General features: G+C 38.6%; 1 protein-coding gene across 17 annotated transcripts in view; it reads right to left on the reverse strand.

Annotated features, from left to right (window-relative positions):
• Nucleotides 1–3569: 3569 nt before the first annotated feature.
• Nucleotides 3570–18235, reverse strand: part of ablim2 (actin binding LIM protein family, member 2) — an 89002-nt gene continuing 74336 nt past the window's right edge. For 16 of the 17 annotated variants that reach the window (XM_025899370.1, XM_025899374.1, XM_019349173.2 and 13 more), the window contains 7 exons: nt 17560–17597; nt 17267–17375; nt 17127–17185; nt 12113–12173; nt 10654–10661; nt 10454–10534; nt 5393–5506 (listed from right to left, as the gene is read on the reverse strand). In XM_025899370.1, coding sequence (XP_025755155.1) covers nt 5393–5506; nt 10454–10534; nt 10654–10661; nt 12113–12173; nt 17127–17185; nt 17267–17375; nt 17560–17597 — 470 coding nt within the window. Of the gene's footprint in view, nt 5507–10453; nt 10535–10653; nt 10662–12112; nt 12174–17126; nt 17186–17266; nt 17376–17559; nt 17598–18235 lie in introns of all 17 variants that reach the window. The other variant, XM_019349167.2, reaches the window with a different exon arrangement.

The raw sequence follows: 18235 nt of genomic DNA on the forward strand, positions 1-18235 counted from the left end.
GTGATAGGAGCGCCGTCCAATCGTAGGCTGTATCGCGGGAGGCGGGTCTCTTGCCCATGTGGGCCTGGAAGACACATTGTAGAGCGTGTTGTGTAGCCAGTGTGTGAAAGCAAGTGAAAGCTGTTTGGCATATGCATTTGCAATACACTGGAGCACCAAAGCACAGCTAGAAAAAAACAAAACCCTAAATTAATCTGCTGCTCTTTGCCCACATAAACTATGAAACTATAGGGCTCTGTTACATTCACAGTGTTTTTTTTTATGTTTAACCTTAAAACATAGATAACATAAATAACTAGAATGTATTTAACTCTGTGAGACTTCATCTCAAAAGCAACAAATATGGTTAGGAAAATGATTCAACCTTTAGCAAAACAATACCATGTATTTTATAAAGCTTGCGTTTCTGACAGTTTTTTGTTCATCATCAGCTCTCATGTCCATTTCTGGAAAGGAGATAGATTAATAAATGAGTCATGAGTCAAATAGATTCGTGCCCAAAACTGTAGTGTAACAGTTTTTAAAGGGGAAAATAATTCTATAATATTCCTTTTTTAAACATAAGAAAAAGAGGCAATATTTACCATTTACCATTTATAGTCTTTTTTTCTTTTTTTCTTTTTTTTTTTTACAGTTATAGCTTTAACTATGTTCCTTTGCCTTTATCTACCTTAATGTTTGACATTAGCATTTGGAAATGGATGTCCAGTTGCAAGATTTGAAAAATAACCAATAAGCAAACACTAGCAGGACCTGTGTGTTTTATGCCTCTCAATAAGAAACAGAACATCCGAAGTGTTACATTTATATATCAAACACCCCAAAAACAAACAAACAAAAAACACAGGGGGTGAGCAAATGACATTGAACTAGGAAGTAATGGTTGCAAATAAGGAGGGTCGCATCAGGAATGGTATCCAGAGTGTTTGCCATATCAAACATCCGGATTACAAAGAATGAGATATTCATATTGAATTGGGCCAACAATTGCAATACCAACCACCTTCAATGCTGTTGAGTTTCACTGTGCTGCTTTGGACTGAAGACAGAAGAAGAGGAAAGATGGAAGGCATGCCAGGAGCACTGGAGGTGGATTCAAACTGTTACGTCATGGTGTAGATAGAAAGAGAAGTATGTTCATCTTGAAAGAAGAACATGTGAATAAGTTTGTGGAGTCGAAGAGAGTGTCAGATGGAATTGTGAGTTTATAGTTGGAAAGGGGAGAATGTAGTTATGGCGCACTGGAAGTTAATCTGTAGCATGACTTTCAAAGCCAAGAAGAGGAGGAGAGCGAAGGCAGCGATTAAATGGTTGAAGTTGAAGGAAAGATGTTGCACAGAGTTCAGGGAGGAGCTGAGTGAAAAAGAGTCAAGGTGGAAGAATTGCCAGATCACTGGGAAAGTACTGCAGAAGTGGTGAGGGAAACTGTCAAGAAAGAAAATCCTCTGAACAGAAAAAAAAGACAAGAAAACTTGGTGGTGGAATGAAAAAATGTAGGCATTCAAAGGAATTACTTAGCAAGGCAAAAGTAGAATTGTCCGAGAAAGTAGACAGGAGTACTGGGAGACAAGGCATACAGCAAAGAGAGAAGTGGCAAAGACAAAAGAAAGAGCTTATAGTGAGTTGAATGTGAGGCTGAACACTAAGGACGGAGAAAATGACTTGTAGTGATTGGCTGGATAGTTTATGTTAAATAGAATAAGCTGATTTTCTAATTAAGCCTCTAAGGAAATTATTTATTGATGCAATAGATCTCTGGATCTCCCCTAAAGGCACTGCACATCCAGTTTGGATTTAACTACAAGGGATATCACATATTAATGAAACCACAATTCTTTGGCAATAAATTTATGAACCTTAAGAAGGTTGAAAGAGCTTGTTGAATTTGACCATGGTATTGTAATAGGATCCAAAGGTTTGGAAAATTTCTTTCCTCCTTGATGTTCTACAAGAATACCAACCAAAAGTGGTATTATTGCAAAGTGGAAGCAACTATGAATGGGAGGCCATGTAGACTTACAGAGCAGAGTTACTGAGTGTTGATGTAGTGCTGTGTGATACTACAAATTTTGGTATCCATACCAAACACACCTGAGCATCCAGCACAGGACACTGGGGAACCACCAATGCACCAGTGGGTGGGGGCGTGAGGCACTGGCAAGGAGTGTGGTAGGGGCAAATAGGCCCAACACCTGGAGGAGCCTGAAATGTTTTAAGTGATAAGGGTCTAAGACTTGACACATACACAAGTGAAGATCAAATGATCACCGATTTCACGTCTGCACAGCTGTTTTATACGTAAGCTTTGGGGCGTGGCCAGGCTAGCTGGAGTGTCTTAAAAAAGTAGCCACAACCCTCGAGCAAGGGTGGGTCATACCCCGTACATATGGAATATGCAACAGAGTAAACAGATAGTCTCAAAATGATAAAGAACTACTATTGCTATCTTATCAGGAAGTTTTTCTTTCTTTACAGGAAATACTTTACATGTTATAGGTGAGGTTGCTGTCAACCTTGCAAAGTTCACAGTGCAGGCTCTCCAGTCACTGATCTTCCTGCTGTGACTTTAGCATATGAATAGGGTAGGGGGCATTTTAACAGTCAGTCTGATTTAATCTTGGAAATGACTTTGCATTACTTTTATAAATTATTAAAAAAGAGAAAATGTTTGTGTGGATGACATTCAGCAGCCAATAAAATTACTGGTTCGCTTGTTATCCTCAATCCTCTGATGTCCAAGTCAGTGATGAGCCCGACAATAAACGTAACTCTATCAGAATATGTACGTTTTTTGTTTTTGTTTTTTTTTTTAATAAAATTGCCCTCTCAAGTCTTGGAAATTCATGGAAAAACTATTCACATTTATTTTGCAAAAGTCTTTGTTTTTGTCCAGAATATGTGGTAGAGGTAAGGCTTTCACCTAGGACAAAGACAGCAAGGACTGGTATTTTTATTTATTTATTTTACAGCAGTCTGCTTCTGTTACATACACTAGAGAGTACACATGGAACAAAGAATAGACAATCAAAAAAAGGCCTTGAAACGGCCCCACAGGGACACTGTTTGTGGTGAGTGGTTCAGTTTGGACTAATGTTTTATTACAGACTGATTATTCCATGAGTAGATCCAGCATGAGCAGCTACATTAAAATGGTTGCATTAGTGTCTAAAAATGGTGAGCAAAATTTTTAGTGATGAAGACTTTTATTTGTAAAGGAGTATTTTAGAATGGATTGAAAGAATCCAAATAATCTTCCACCATTAGCTGCAGTGGCCGAGTAAGATACGAGACAAAGACATTTCAAGATTTAGCTAATATTTTCATATTAACTACTTGCATTGTGACATAAAAAAAAACTTATTTTGTGAAAAACTAGTGAGGAGTTTTCTTTACATTAAAACATATTTCCTGTTAAAAATGATTATGACTGATATACTAAGCATTAGCATTAGGTTTACCAGTGGTCCCATAGACACACACACATGTACCACTTACTTGAAGGTATCCATTAGAAAAGGGCTTTTAAAATCTCACAAACGTAAGCACTTAAAACCATAGTGACTCTGTAGTTTGGATAAAGCACTTTAATAGCAGATGAATATTAGAAAGAAGACATGGCAATGCATGACAACAGTTAGTGTGTTACTTACAGGAGCAACATTTGACACTCAGATTAAACTCAAAATTTGATATGTTTCTCTTCAAAAGCACTCTTCCCTGACACAACACTCTCAAGATTTCAAAAATAAAATCCCTTCCCCGGTATTGCAATTAAATAAATACCTAACACAAGCTAATGTAAGGAGCTGAGCTGGGCACTTCATTTGACCAGAAAAGAATCAATCACTCAAAACACATTTATGATATTGTCATTCATTTCTTATATGAGGTCAGTTGACAAACCCCATTTCCCATCCTCATGCATGCCTTAAGAGTTATACACCATGGCAGACAGATAAATCTGATATATATCCAGTATATGTTTACATACATGTTACAGTATGTTAGTTGGCAAGTTGATCGATTTACGGTCCAGAAAGTCGAGCAAAGGTGATGGACTTCAGCTTGAATGTATAGCTTTATTACTGTACGCAACAATACTTTCAAACAACAAACATACAAAGAGTTAACTCTCTAGCTGAGAAGATATAATACAGTTAGAGTATTGACTTTAAAATCAAACAAAACCTCTCTTGTTCAGCTTAAGTCTGCTGCAGTTATGTGAACCTTGAAGTCTGAACGGGTTTATTTTGTTCAAAAAAAAGAAAAAAGATGATTCTCTCAGCTGCATCCTCCTGACTGGTTTAATGATCCTTTCCAAAGTCAAAAATAGCTTATAAAAATAATTGTATTTGGTTTTTTTTTTCATGTGAGTGCACGTCACCCTAGCAATGCAGCATGTTTGACATGTTTGTACACCCTGAAATCTTCTGTATTCTACCCCTCCTTTTCTTCCTCTCGCTGACTGTGATTCAGAGTTGTGGCTGCTATCCAGCCCCTGGCTACTCTATCTGGGCTGATTTATGAGAGGCTTGCGTGAGATATGGAGCCACATTCAAATGTACCAGAGCACGGATATCAAAACTATGTGGCCAACTTCTCTGATTGAATAGAACAAGAAGGAAAACCAGAAACAAAAGATGATGAGGTGGTTTTAGACAGTTTTGAAGTAAAAGATCACATATTTTTTGTTTTTTTTATCCCTGTCTTTGGCCTTGACATGCTTGAACAGTGAATGTCTACAGTCTCTTCACTATCCTAATGTAATGGCAAGGGTGTAAAAATGAACTGTCTTGAATATGTAACAGTAACTTAGTGCAAGGAGCAGAAGCAGCAAGAGAGAAAAGGCAGCGCAGCAAACAGGTGATATGTAGAAAGAGACAAGATGGCAAAACCTCACAAAGAGAAAACAAACTCGGTACAGAAACAGAGACAAGTCAATACTGAGATTAAAAGAAGGTGCACATAAAACATTCCAAACCACAGAAACCTGGAGGAAGGCCTGCATGAGAATTAGAAAAAGCTGTTGTTTTTTTATGGAGTATGAAAGCACTGGCATATGAGAGGGTCAGGGGTGGATGCAAAAACCACATAGGAGGCAAGGAGCATCAGCACAGGCCATGCAAACGCAGCTCCTCATTCTCCATAAGGTTGTCAGTCAAATATTTGGACCACACTGCATACAAAAAGCTATAGATCCCCGCCACAGCTTTGTGAAACTGTGCCCTCGCAGGGTTCCTCCGTGGCTTCACAGGCATGGCATTTTAGAGGTGGAAAGTAGGAAGAAGGGGTATCACGGTGGTGCATATATAGATATTTCCGATGGGGCTTTTTTTGTATTTTGTTTTCTTCTCGATACTTTTTCAGATTTTGCTTAGTATTGTTTTTCTGTCTAAAAAAGGCGTGCCTTCTTCTTCAGGTCGTTCTTCTTCCAGAGAGCCAGGCGGTCAAACTGCTCCAGGGTCATGCCGAACACTTGCTGAAAGTCCTCTGGAGATAGATGTCTCTGGATTAGGAAATTGTGGCAGAAAAAAACATTGTTATTTAGAGTGGACAACAGTAATACCCAGCAGCTTCTTGTCAACAAATTATAACCAAAGGAAACACTGGTGGTGGTTGGTGTTTTGATGATAAAGATGCAGAATGGGTGAAAAGATGTTCAGACATATTGACCACAACTGTACTTTTATTTATTTATTTTTTACCATAAAGATCATACATCTTTAAACTCAGCAAAATAGTTGTCATATATTTGTTTTTCATCAACAGTTTTCTTCTATTTGCACACTTTCTCTAAAATTATAAACATCTTCTTTCAGAATGATGTAGAAAAACTAGTTCATGCATTCATTACTTCTAGCCTAGTGTATTCTATTAATTTATATCAAGATGTCCTAAAACTCCCTGAAAAGCCTTCAGTTGATCCTGCAATAAGAGTACTGACAGGAACTAGAAAAAATGCAGATTCCAACCATTTTGGCTTCTTCTTATTGGCTCCCTGTTAAATCCAGAATTGTATTTAAAAACCTTCTCATCACATAAAAAGTGTTGAATAATGAGAAGAATCATCTTATCTTAAAGACCTTGTAGTATCATATCACCCCAACAGAGCACTTCACTCTCAGACTGCAGAATTACTTGTAAAAGTAGAATGGGAGGCAGGGTCTTCTGCTTTCAGGCCTCTCTTCAGTGAAACCAGCTTCCAGTTGGGATCCAGTAAACAGACACCCTCTCTTCTATCTACTTCTACTAGATTGATTGATTGATTGATTGATCATACTTTATTTATCCCGAGGGAAATTGGGTTAAGGCTGCCAGCCGTGCCAGCGCCGTCTTACCCTTCCGACCATACATACGATGTATACATAAGATTAGGCTTAAAACCTTCCTTTTTGCTAACCCTGAGTCCTCCCTTAGTTATACTGCAATAGGTGTAGGCTGTTGGGTGACTCCCATGATGACCTTTTTTCACTCCCTGCATTTAATTATTAGTTATTATTAATCTCTGGCTCTCTTCCACAGTGCATATTTGTTCGGTCTTCCTCCCCTCACCCCCAACCAGTTGTGGCAGATGGCCCCGCCCCTCCCTGAGCTTGGTTCTGCCGGAGGTTTCTTCCTGTTAAAAGGGAGTTTTTCCTTTCCCACTGCCACCAAAATGCTTGCTCAAAGGGGGTCATATGAATGTTGGGGGTTTTCTTTGTAATATTGTAATCTTACAATACTAAGTGCCTTGAGGCAACTGTTGTTGTGATTTGGCACTATATAAATAAAACTGAATTGTATCGAATTGATTTCACAATGCACACATTTTTTTCAAAGGCTAACAGGACTGGATTGAAGGAATGTTGGAATACAAACCATTTGGCATTTTCTTGATGAAATAAGCAAGGTATTGGTAAAAGATACTAGTAACCTGTGTTGTAACCTGTGTTGTTTGAAAACATGTATCATTCAGAATTAAGGGTGCCTTCACAGCAGTGCAAGCTATGCAATTTGCTGCCATTGAGCTGCTCAAACTGATTAATCAATAGAACAATAAATTAATTTCTACCTGAAGCAGTATTATCTCTGGCTCTTGACCAGCATAATTTTTATTAATCTGTATCAGCGTCATGGTCTAAGCCTGGACACATATATTAGATAGACATCCTGACATGTTTGTGTGAGCACACACAGTAAACAGGCATAATATTGCCTTCTGTCTTGATGTTTAATACAGTAATTTGAATTTTATCCCTTATAAGTTCTTCCAATCAACTCCTATCCTAAAACCTCATGTTGCCAACACTCACCAAGTTCTCTCTAAAAAAGCACACAAAAAAAGCGTAACAAAAACTTGCATGGCATTGATTTAAACCCAGAAAAAGAGCGTAGGTAGCTTTATTATAAAATGTTTCCTGCACTGTGCACTGCAGATGTGTGTTTTTTGTGATCAAAGAACTAGGTAAAGCTATTTCTGTGAAACAGCCAATCACCTGCTTTATATCAGCAAACAGAAGGAAGATTGTGGCCCTGTTGGTTTTCACCTCGAGGTAAAAATGTTCAGGTGCCTTAAATTTTTCACCGGCCAAATTGACAGGATAATGACACTGGTGATATGAAAAAGGGGGATACTCTTCCTCATTTCATATCACCACCACCACCAACAACAACAACATACTGTGATTACTTTATTGTGTGTAACTGTAAAACCAATGACTCATGCCATTCAGTATGTTATACAACGTGTTTTCTGTTAGCTGTCAGTAGCAACAGATCACTGATTGGCATTCTGCTAAAGAGGTTTAATCCAAAGACTTTCAGCTTTAATTCTACAACTTTAATACAAGTTTTGCTTCAACTGTTTCAAAATTACAGCCATTTTATACATATTCCCCAATCTCCAGAGGCTCAAAAGTAGCTGGACAACTGCAAGTAGTTTAATGGCCAAGTGAGGCCTATTTCCTTGTAATCGTATAACAAGAGATCTGGAGCTTATGCTGAGAATTGTATTTTGTAGCTTTTTGCTGAAATGTCAGTATGAGGTCCAAAGGAAGGATTATGATGAAAGAGATGGAAGTTATCTTTTGGCGGAAAAACCAAAATCCACCTATCAGAGACGCTGCAAAAACTTTGGTTTTTAGAAAACATGAAGAAAAGAGAGAAACAGCTCATGATCTGAAGCATACCACACGATCTGTCAAACATAGTGGAGGTTATGGCATAGCCATGTATAGCTGCCAATGGAACCAGTAAATAGTATTTATTGAAGACATGACTGCTGATAGAAGTAGCCAGATTATTCTAAGGTGTATAGGAATACACTCTCTGCCCAAGGATATTTTTTATTTACACTGAAGCAGCATGAGATCAAACATGACACCTTAAAATTATTGGGTGACCTACCTCCTGGGCTATAGCCACTCCAATGTGGACCTAACTGTGGGGGTTTACACTTTAACGGGCATCCTTACAGAGGGTCACACACTAGCTAAATAACAGAGTCATCAGTGTTTATCCAGATAATACATGAGCAAATATATCTGAAGGCATATTTGGGGTTGGCTTTGGCTTAGGAGGTGAAGTGAGTCGTCTGCTATTTGGAAGGTCAGTGGCTTGATCCCGCAGCTCCTCCTGTCTGCATTCTTCAGTTATGAGCGCTTAGGCATAGAAAAAATTACTTGCATGAATGTGTGGGTGAATTAGCTTTGAGTGCACAAATAGAAACATGCTACTATCAATTTATTTACTATTTCAAAGAACTTGGAACTCTTTTTTCTTGCATTTCTATATTTTTATATAGCCTGGACTGCAGTTTGTGTTCCTAAATTTGCATTTTTCCATGGCACAAGAACTACATGCAGTGTGTACTTAAATGGTCTGATTCTTATATAGCGCTTTTCTACTCTCCCGGAGTACTCAAAGCGCTCTATACAACACGCCACATTCACCCAGTCAGACCCATTCTCACAAGCACTACCTCTATACTGAGTGCTTTCTAACTACACTCACACACATTCATACTCCGATGGATGCATCGGAGAGCAACTTGGGGTTAGTATCTTGCCCAAGGACACTTGGCACGCAGACCAGAGGAGCCTGGGATCGAACCTCCAACCTTCCGATCAGTAGGTGACCTGCTCTACCTCCTGAGCTACAGCCAGTTATAGCTTTTTCTTTTCATTAAGACTATAAGCAAAGTTAAACTAAATTGAAATAAATTTAAAGCAATCAAAAACCTGTCAGTTTGAGGTGTTGCATGGGTCAGGTAGCTTAATCGACCTAATCCTAACAGGCTCATTGATTGTTACGTGCAATATTTTTGTTATATATATTCAAAGAAAGAACATTAATATTCTTTACAATGATTCTCTGTATTTACAGAAATAAATACATTTAAAATACTTTAAATATTTTGTTACAATAATAGTGAAAAAAGGTACTTAATATAGCAACCCAAGTTTCAAGAGAGCCTGCCTCGAATGCCGAAAGACACATTTTACTGGTTTTGGAGTTTATTTGCAGGCAGTGTATGGTTTAAATGTGTATAAGAATAGCTTTCTTTGTTTTTTCTGGGTTTAGCTGCTGATTAGTATGGCTAAACCTACAACAGTTCGGGGTCAAGGATCAAGATCAGTGGCGGGTAAAATGGAGGTCAAACAGTTTCTCTTCTGCACACACTTACACACACTTCTGACAATAGGACTCCAGTCTGGTATTTCCAACCACAGAGGGAATCTCTCGAGTATCCTCAGTAACCTCAATATGGTCAGACTCCACTTGGGACAATATTTCTGTTAACTGAAAGCCTCACAGTGAACTCTCATAGTGGGGTTACTGAAGACTGAAATGTTTCAGAGGATGTTTTTTAGATAAAACCTCTCTTCCGAGGACTGCAAAACCATGAGCTCTGCACCACAACACAAACCACAATTGGATTTTTACAAAATGGGTTCTTTTAGAGACAAAAACTGTTCCTTTTTTCAGCTGCTCAAACTTAATGAAAGTTTTGAATCTTTAAATGGGTAGTGTAATAATAACAGCAGCAGGAAATTGGTTATTCTGGGACATTAAGTCCAATTTCACTTTATTTCTTTATTATAATTATAGGACATATATGTGTGTTAAACTTGCCATGACCTGGCACCAAATCAAATTAAACTACTGCAAATTATACTTATATTTCTCATAAAATCTCCAGATGCACTGTATTTTAGCATACAATGTGTATGCTTAGAGAAAATAGTTCGTTTATTTTTTATTTGTCACTTAAGTGATTGAAGATGGCACTTCTATAAGCTTTTGCTGATACTTTTATCCCACTTGGCTGAGCTGCCTAGCCATCCTACCCAAACCACAAATTCTTGACTTGACAAAATTCTGTAAGCCAAAATTTCATATTTTCTCAGGCCTGTTAATGACCTACGGATGGAAGGAGGGAAACAACAGAGGGGAAAGTAAGATTAGAGCTCACCTCCAGTCTGGTGCGGTCTACATCTCTGGGAAGCTTCACTTTCACTCTATGCGTCACTGCCAGCATTTCATAAGGGTAGACCTGGCAACACAAAGTAAGCATTGTGGGAGATTTATTAGGGAATACAATTATAATCCAATGTCCTAACAATGCTGCCAAGAATATGAAAGTATATTTGCAAAGTAGTAGCAAACTCTTACCTTGTACTCTGAGGAGGGAAAAGACAGAGACAGAAGGAATTACTCTGGTGGAACAGTTATCTTTTATTTGAATTCAGAGCTATTATAAAAACTAGCATAAGTGAGCTTGAAAATAAATTACACTTGCGGACCCAAATCTCTTCAAAAATATTGGGTTTCAAAGGCGTCAAAAAGCATTAGAAATGGTCGCTCTGCTCACACACACAGACTGTTATGAGGTTGGAATCCTTTCAACTCAATCGTTGCCTCAGATACAGCCAAGACCGTACACGCACGCACTGGTAAACACACAGCACTAATTTTTCGAGCTGGAAAAATGACATCATCCTTCCTCGCTCTTACTTCTTGTAACTGATCTGGAGCCAAAGCAACAGGGCTCTGCATGCTTGATCGCAACATATATGCAATGTTATTAGGCATTGTAAAAATAACCTTGATCTGACTCATAGAAAGATGATATGGTCCATTTAGTGTACATTTTATAGCTTAAGACGTGGCTAATATTTTTTGGAAGGAAACATTCAGTTTTGGGAATGGAGCCTGTGAGATTTTACAACAGTTTCAGCAACGTGAAAACTCCATTTAAAACAATCAGATAACTGACACGGGTACGTGCATTTAGTGGGGTTAGGTTAAGTGGTTAACATGTGAATAGCGATTGCCTGGCTCTCTGTATTAACCCTGCGACAGACCCTGTCCAGGGTGTGACCTGCCTCTTGCCCTATGGAGGATGGGATAGGCTTCAACAGCCCCCACCTCCACTGTATCCACCTACATGATTTCTCATGTAAGAGAACAACTACAATACAGAAATTCTATTTTAGGTGAATCATCTAGTAATCAGATGACACTTCCTTAACACCTTTATTTAAAAAGTTTTTATTTAAGTTCCCAAAGCCAGGCTGACATGTATTCAAAAGCTTATTTATGAGTTAATGAATGCACTCATGAGAGGAAAGAAGATTTTGAATTTATTTCTAAATTAGTCCTCAAGGTTAAAATAGCAAGTTTCAGCTTCACTTAACAGTGAACAATTCATAAATTTGTCAGGGTGACTCACTAGTTGTTTTTCTCAAGCAAAACTCAGATAATTTATGTGGTTCCCCAAACTTAGAGGGTAGAAAGCAACGGGATATTAAATATGTGTTAATGAACAGACTTTCTGAGAATACCAACAGAGACCTAGAGACACCTTGGTATTTTCCATGCTGATGCTAAGCTAGGCCTAGACTGTAAGATGGTGTTGAGCTGTAGCCTGGTCAGAATGAGTAAGGTGAGAGAACTGTCATACTACTAACCCCTTCCAGTATGGTAGTCTTGGTTGGTATATGATCGTGCATGGTTAAAAAAGACGCCTATAGACTGCACTGGGTGTAATGTGCTATGCTGTATATGAGTGTTTTGCTGATAAAACCTTTAAAAACTTAAATTAGAACTGAAGATACATGTCCGCTCTCACCTCTCATGCCTCCCCAGCTCTGGGAGTCTGGGTCCACTTCATCCTCCATCATCTCAGCAGCCTGCAGGAACACACACATTAAACAAACACAGAGTTAGACCATAATTCAGATATTCTGCGTCATTCCGCCAAGAACACTGCTGCTCTTTATCAAAGCAAGGGTTCATTTGAAAGCCTTTTAGTAAAAGCTGTTGCCCTTGATTTGCTCACATTCTTTCAGAGTTAGCAATGGGAAGTGGATGTGACACTTCTGATAGGGAGTTTGGATTCCTTTGCTCAGAAAGACTGAAAGCCACCTGATGAGACAAGGAGAGACCGTTATTGTAAAGTCTCTGCTGTTTGTCCAGTAATCCATTTTCTAGTGTTAAAACTAGTGAAAAACAAATACTATTCTTTAAAATAAGAAAAATAATTTTTGAAAATAAATCAGTATTCAGTGATACTTCCCAAGCCTTTAGAATTCATGAAGCTGAACTGGCAGGGATTTTGATATACGATATACACATAATCGTAACTGGTGTGAAATGTGAGTGTGAATGGTTGTCTCTCTCACTGTAGTACCCCTGCAACACACAAGCTAAGGACAGACCACACCATCTAACATCTGACACAGCTAACTAGTTAATTAGCTATCTTGCCTGCCAGGAAGCTAATGGTTCCATGTTAAATTTGTCTCCATGCAACAACATGAAATACAATATATGCTCTACCATCATGCTTGCAAAGTGGAAAAATATGGTATGTTAGCTAGAAAACTAACACACAGTGTACAGAGGATTTCTTGGTGTCTGTAAGTAAACCAAGAGTCAACCTAAATATCTGAGAAATCAAGCCAAGACAGTATTTCTTGAGGTATCTGGCAGTTCCTAAAATGACCAATTGAGACTAGCTCCAAAGCACAAAGTCTTCAAACTATCATTTAGGAATTATGATCCAAGGAAAAAGACAAGCAGCCCAAGCATTTACTCAGCCTCTAAATGTTCCCACCCTGATCTCACTGGGATGTGCTGTAAGATGCCTAATCTATCACTATTAGCTCCCTTGGTACCAGACATAACAGGTCAACCTCTCCAGGTCTCAAGTTCATTCCTCAACAAGTCAGATCTATTTAGCTACATAAGTAGTGTCCAAATAGTATTTGGCACGTAGCTTAGTTAAAGATCAGTGTTTTGTCTCATAAAAAACTCTACAGAGGAATATAAAAGCTATATTCCCATAATGCAACGTGCAGATGGCAAGATGCTTCTATCTTGCCAGGATATTGAGACTCCTTTGGATACTTTGCATTAGCTTTGCATTAGCTTACTATGGTCTGTCAAAGATGATAAGAGTATGACAGGTAACTATTAAATATTCAATATTGGAATTCCTATTTCTCTGCTATCAACTCTCTCCTGAATGCTTTGATATCATGAAATCTTTCCTACTTATGTGTCACCTCTTCTATGTGCATTATTCTCCTGACAGAGATTGGTGTACACTGAGCATTGTATCCCAGCTGTTCTCTCCCAACAAGACGACATCATCATCAGAACAAACTTCATTGCCATTCTGGGATCCTGGGGTCACTAGTCTGTGTTAATGGTGTTATTACTACCATTGGGTGTTTATGCAACTGCAGGTAGTTCAGGTTTACCATCCCCAAGAGCCTCAACTACCTTTATTTCTGAGCAACTCTTTGTCCCTTGTGTCCCTCTACACTCCTTGGGGATTGTCCATACTTACTCTCACAGCTCCCCCTTTCCTGTAGAATTTTTGTTACTGTTAGACTGCTTCAACATCACTCCATCAGACTTGCACTGTGTTAACCCTGCCAGCTGCAATTATCATGCATTTTTTCTCTGTTCTTATAACTCTGTGCAGGCAGTGTGTCAAGCATACCATCTCATCCAAGTCTCTTTATACATCTGGCCTCACTGTCCACCACTAAACTCTCCAATCAGCTCCCTCCTCTGTCCCTTGTAAACTCAAAATCTGGATGTCAGTTAACTTAATCTAACTGAGCAAAAACAAAAATAACAATCTCTGGAGGTCCAGCTGAGACTCCATTCTTTCATTCTCATCACATATTGTCATATTTAAATGTTTCAAACCATCAAACACATTTGCATATTAGACAACATAATATAAAACAAAGGAAATATGCAGTTTTATATTCCAAATCTATCTGTGTGATAATGTAATTCACCTGCACAGTTAATTAATTACTGTTAAATCAATTGATTTATAATTGTTTGATTAAACACATTTTTTGGGGAAAGCTGGGTTTAATTTCACTTGTCACACCCAGGCCTGATTACTGCCAGAAATGTTGAATCAAGAAAACTGTCTGAAAAAGTAAAGTAGGTTAAAAGATTTCAAAAAACAACACATCGTGTCAAAAAGAAAGAAACTGTCTAAAGAAACACCTGGGACTATGTCATTCTGCACATGAGTTAATTTCCAATTCTAAGGCATACCACAGTGTGACCCATTATCTAAAAATGTAAACAACTTGGAACATTGGTGAACCTTCCCAGGAGAGGCCAGACTACCAAGATTACTCAAAGAGTGCATCAATGAGTCATCTGGGATGTCATAAAAGAATTGGCAAGAAATGGCATCCACAGGAGGGTTCTATGGCAAAAACCACTGCTGACCAAAATAAAAACAAAGGTTGATCTGCCAAAAAATGTCTTCATTGTCCTACAGACCTTTGGGAAAATAATCTGTTGACAGATAAAATTAGCGTTTACCAAGAGTTAAACGTGGTGCTAACAGTGTGATGATGTGGCTACTTTGCTGCTTCATGACCTGGATGATTTGATGGAATCATGAATTCTGCTCTCTACCTGAAAATCCCAAAGGACAATGTCCTGCCATCAGTTCATGTCCTGAAGTTAGTTCATACAAAGCCAAGTAGGTTTGAATTACATTTTTCCCTTAACAAATTAAATAATCATTATTTAGGATTCCGGTGTTCTCTTTGTCTAGCGTTTAAAAATTGTTTCATGATCTGGAACATGTAAGTGGACAAAACCAAAAAAGGAAGAGGAAAAAAGAACATCTTCAGATTCTAGCCTTTACACTCAAACTCTGCAGCTGAGAACTTCATTCATGCCTTTATCACCTCCTACCTGAATTATAGCAATAGCCACCCTGGGACGCACTGACCCAAGGACACAACGACCTAGACTGTCCAAGCTGGGGCTCGAACCGGCAACCTTCCGATTACAAGGCGCCCTCCCAACTCTTGAGCCACGATTGCCCCGTGAATAATGATAGTAACTCTCAATTCACTGCTCAACACTAAGAATACTATTATAAATACTATTATAAATAGTGAGTAATGATTAGAAAAAGGGTTGATTTGGAGAAACTTGGAACACAGCTATCACAGCTATTTGTAAGCTGCAGCAATGTAGTTTAATTAATTTGGATTTTAAACAGACACTAAGTTAGGTTTCATTCTACTCCAAGAAAAGAAAAATCATTCTTTAAAAGTATAATATTGGAAACTGTGTCTTGATATTATTTTCACAGAAAGAAATATATGAAGAGTCTAATTCACTTGATTGTACTTGTAGCACATTAAATCCACCATGTTAACAATAATGTCAGCATGTGAAAAATAGTTCAATATAGTTTGCCATGACTTTGTTGTGGCTCTTGAGCTTTCATTTCCTCTTCTGTTCTGTTTGGTCTGCCTGTCCTCTATCCATCAACAAACACAGAGGGAGAGCAGCTATATTGCATCAGTGGCTCATAGACTACCCCCGATGTCCTAAATAAACCAGAGCACTACCTGTGTGGACTGAATGGTACTGACTGGCCCTGTGAAATTTGATACCAGAGCTGTGATAAAAGGGAGGTGGATTTTTAAGGTAGAGCAACACATTTAAATGGTTTATATGCTACTCTGAGGTTTCCTGTGTTGATTAGTAGTCAGTGGGAGGCTAAACAAGGCTGGAAAGTGTTGGTTTGATAGAGCCATGGTGTAATCACATAGAAATGGAGACCCTGAATGGGAAACAGCACCAGGTAGTGGTCTAAATGGCAAAAGCTGTCAGATCCAGACATCTGTTTGCTCTATATTTGCTCAATTAAACTATAGTAGAAACAGGATAGCAACTTCATTGCAAGTAGGAGCCACTGTTGGTACTGATTTAAATGTATTTCTTCACATCTGATCACTGATCACAAGTAGTTGTGGTGACTGCAATGTGAGGTGTTTGCCAGGTTACCTGGTAGAAGGCAAGTTGTTTCTAAACAACTATGCTCTGAGTTGAGCCGACTGCAGTCAGTATCAGAGTCATTGACAAAGTACTGCTTTAATTTAAAAACACAAACAAAATTCCAACACGTTTCAGTTAATCTGAGTCATTCTGTGCCAGTAAGCGCAGCTTGTCTGTTTTACCAGAGGGGACTTGAGTCAGCTGGTATTCCTACATACAAGCAAAGTCTGTCATTTCACAGTTACAGTCACTATTTGTGAAGGAAATTCTGTTTCTGTGAAAATTTCACTGATCACTGAATGTAAGTAGTTAATTTGTGTGCATGAAATTTGCAACAGACTGTAAAATATTTGTGATTTTTGCTGATTTATCCCAGTCACCATGTTGAGGCACCAAAATAGCTTTGAAGACAGCAATGACTGCGAGTGGTCACAAACCTGGTCTCCATCTTCGAAGCAACCACTTGAAAGGCAACAAGACTGGAAGTGTATTGCACATGGTCACAGTAATTCTGGTCATGCTCCAGTCTCCAATCACTGTTTTCCCTAGTGCGACTGTAGCGTTAATGAAGGACCAAACTATGGTGAGGTCATCTCATCTGTAAATGTGAATTGGTTTGGCACTAGGCATTAACCGTTAACTATTCTGTGTTCAGAGTTTCCAGTGCTAAGTCTCAGTAACACAGGTTAAAAAATTAAACCTGACTTGGACACTTTTAAAATATGATCTTTGGCTGATCTACCAAAGATCTGAGATTGTGCATCTTGATGGCCATTCTATATCAGAATCTGTCTGCTCACCTTGTAGATGCCGTTTCTTCCATAGCCAGGTAAAGATGCAGACTTATTGTAAGGGAAATCTACAAAAAAGCAAAGACAATTATTTTCATTTATGTCAGCTCTAGTTCACCATCTAGCTAAGCTTGTTAATAGATACTTACTAGGTTGGGAAGTGTCAGTGGGCAGACTGCAGGTTGATTTGCGGGGGTCGATGTCCTCTGGACCCATCTGACCATCAATCTCACTCTTCAAAATCATCCAACTGGTCCTCTACAAGGAGAAAGTAAGAGACAGAGAGAAAAGGACAGAAAGATGGAAAGAGGTGACGGATGATGGCAAAGTATGAGTTAGTAAATTAGTGAATGGATGTACAGCATTTGTAAAGTTTAAGAAAATGACTTGAAAAGAGATATGGAAAGACGGATAAAGACAGAAACTGTACACACAGACCCACCTTGCTATCCTCACCATCCTGCCAAGATGTTCTAGAAGCTGCAAAACAGTCAGATGTTACATGACGTCACAGTTAATGTGCTGGATTATCTCTCTCTCGGCTCCCCTGTGCTGCACTATTAACACCAATATTAATCATCCCTGGACCCCTTTGCATGACATCATCGGCCACAGAGAGCATCCACAGGGAGCTCCACAAGCACAATGTTACAAACATGGAGAAAATTCATACTTTAACTAAAGGATTACACTGTACACTGTGGGACATTGGCTTGTTGGCCATAAGAGTCAGGATCTACAAGCCTAGTTACCATAAAACTCTGTATGTATATCCCTTGTCTCATTAGGATAGATAGAAAGGGCTAGACCCCAAAATGCATTTCTTTTACATTTATAACCAGTTTGCTAAATGACAGATGACCATGAACTCTCCTGTGAATCATTACTGTGCCAGAAGAGAATCGTAATGTTGCTTTGACAACCTTTCTTACTTAAGAACCAAATTTCAGCTTTCAAATTTATGTGCCAATGGCCAAGGGCATCAATTTCCTCTAAAGAATCAACTCTTTGTATTTGGTGAATTTAATTTTCCAGTCCTGTAGTTAATACTGAAATAAATAAACTGTCATCTGGAATCAAAATACAAAGTACAACATTATTTTATTACTTTTACTTAC

Source organism: Oreochromis niloticus, linkage group LG3 (genome assembly GCF_001858045.2).
Source record: "Oreochromis niloticus isolate F11D_XX linkage group LG3, O_niloticus_UMD_NMBU, whole genome shotgun sequence".
In the NCBI taxonomy this organism is placed as follows: Eukaryota; Metazoa; Chordata; class Actinopteri; order Cichliformes; family Cichlidae; genus Oreochromis; species Oreochromis niloticus.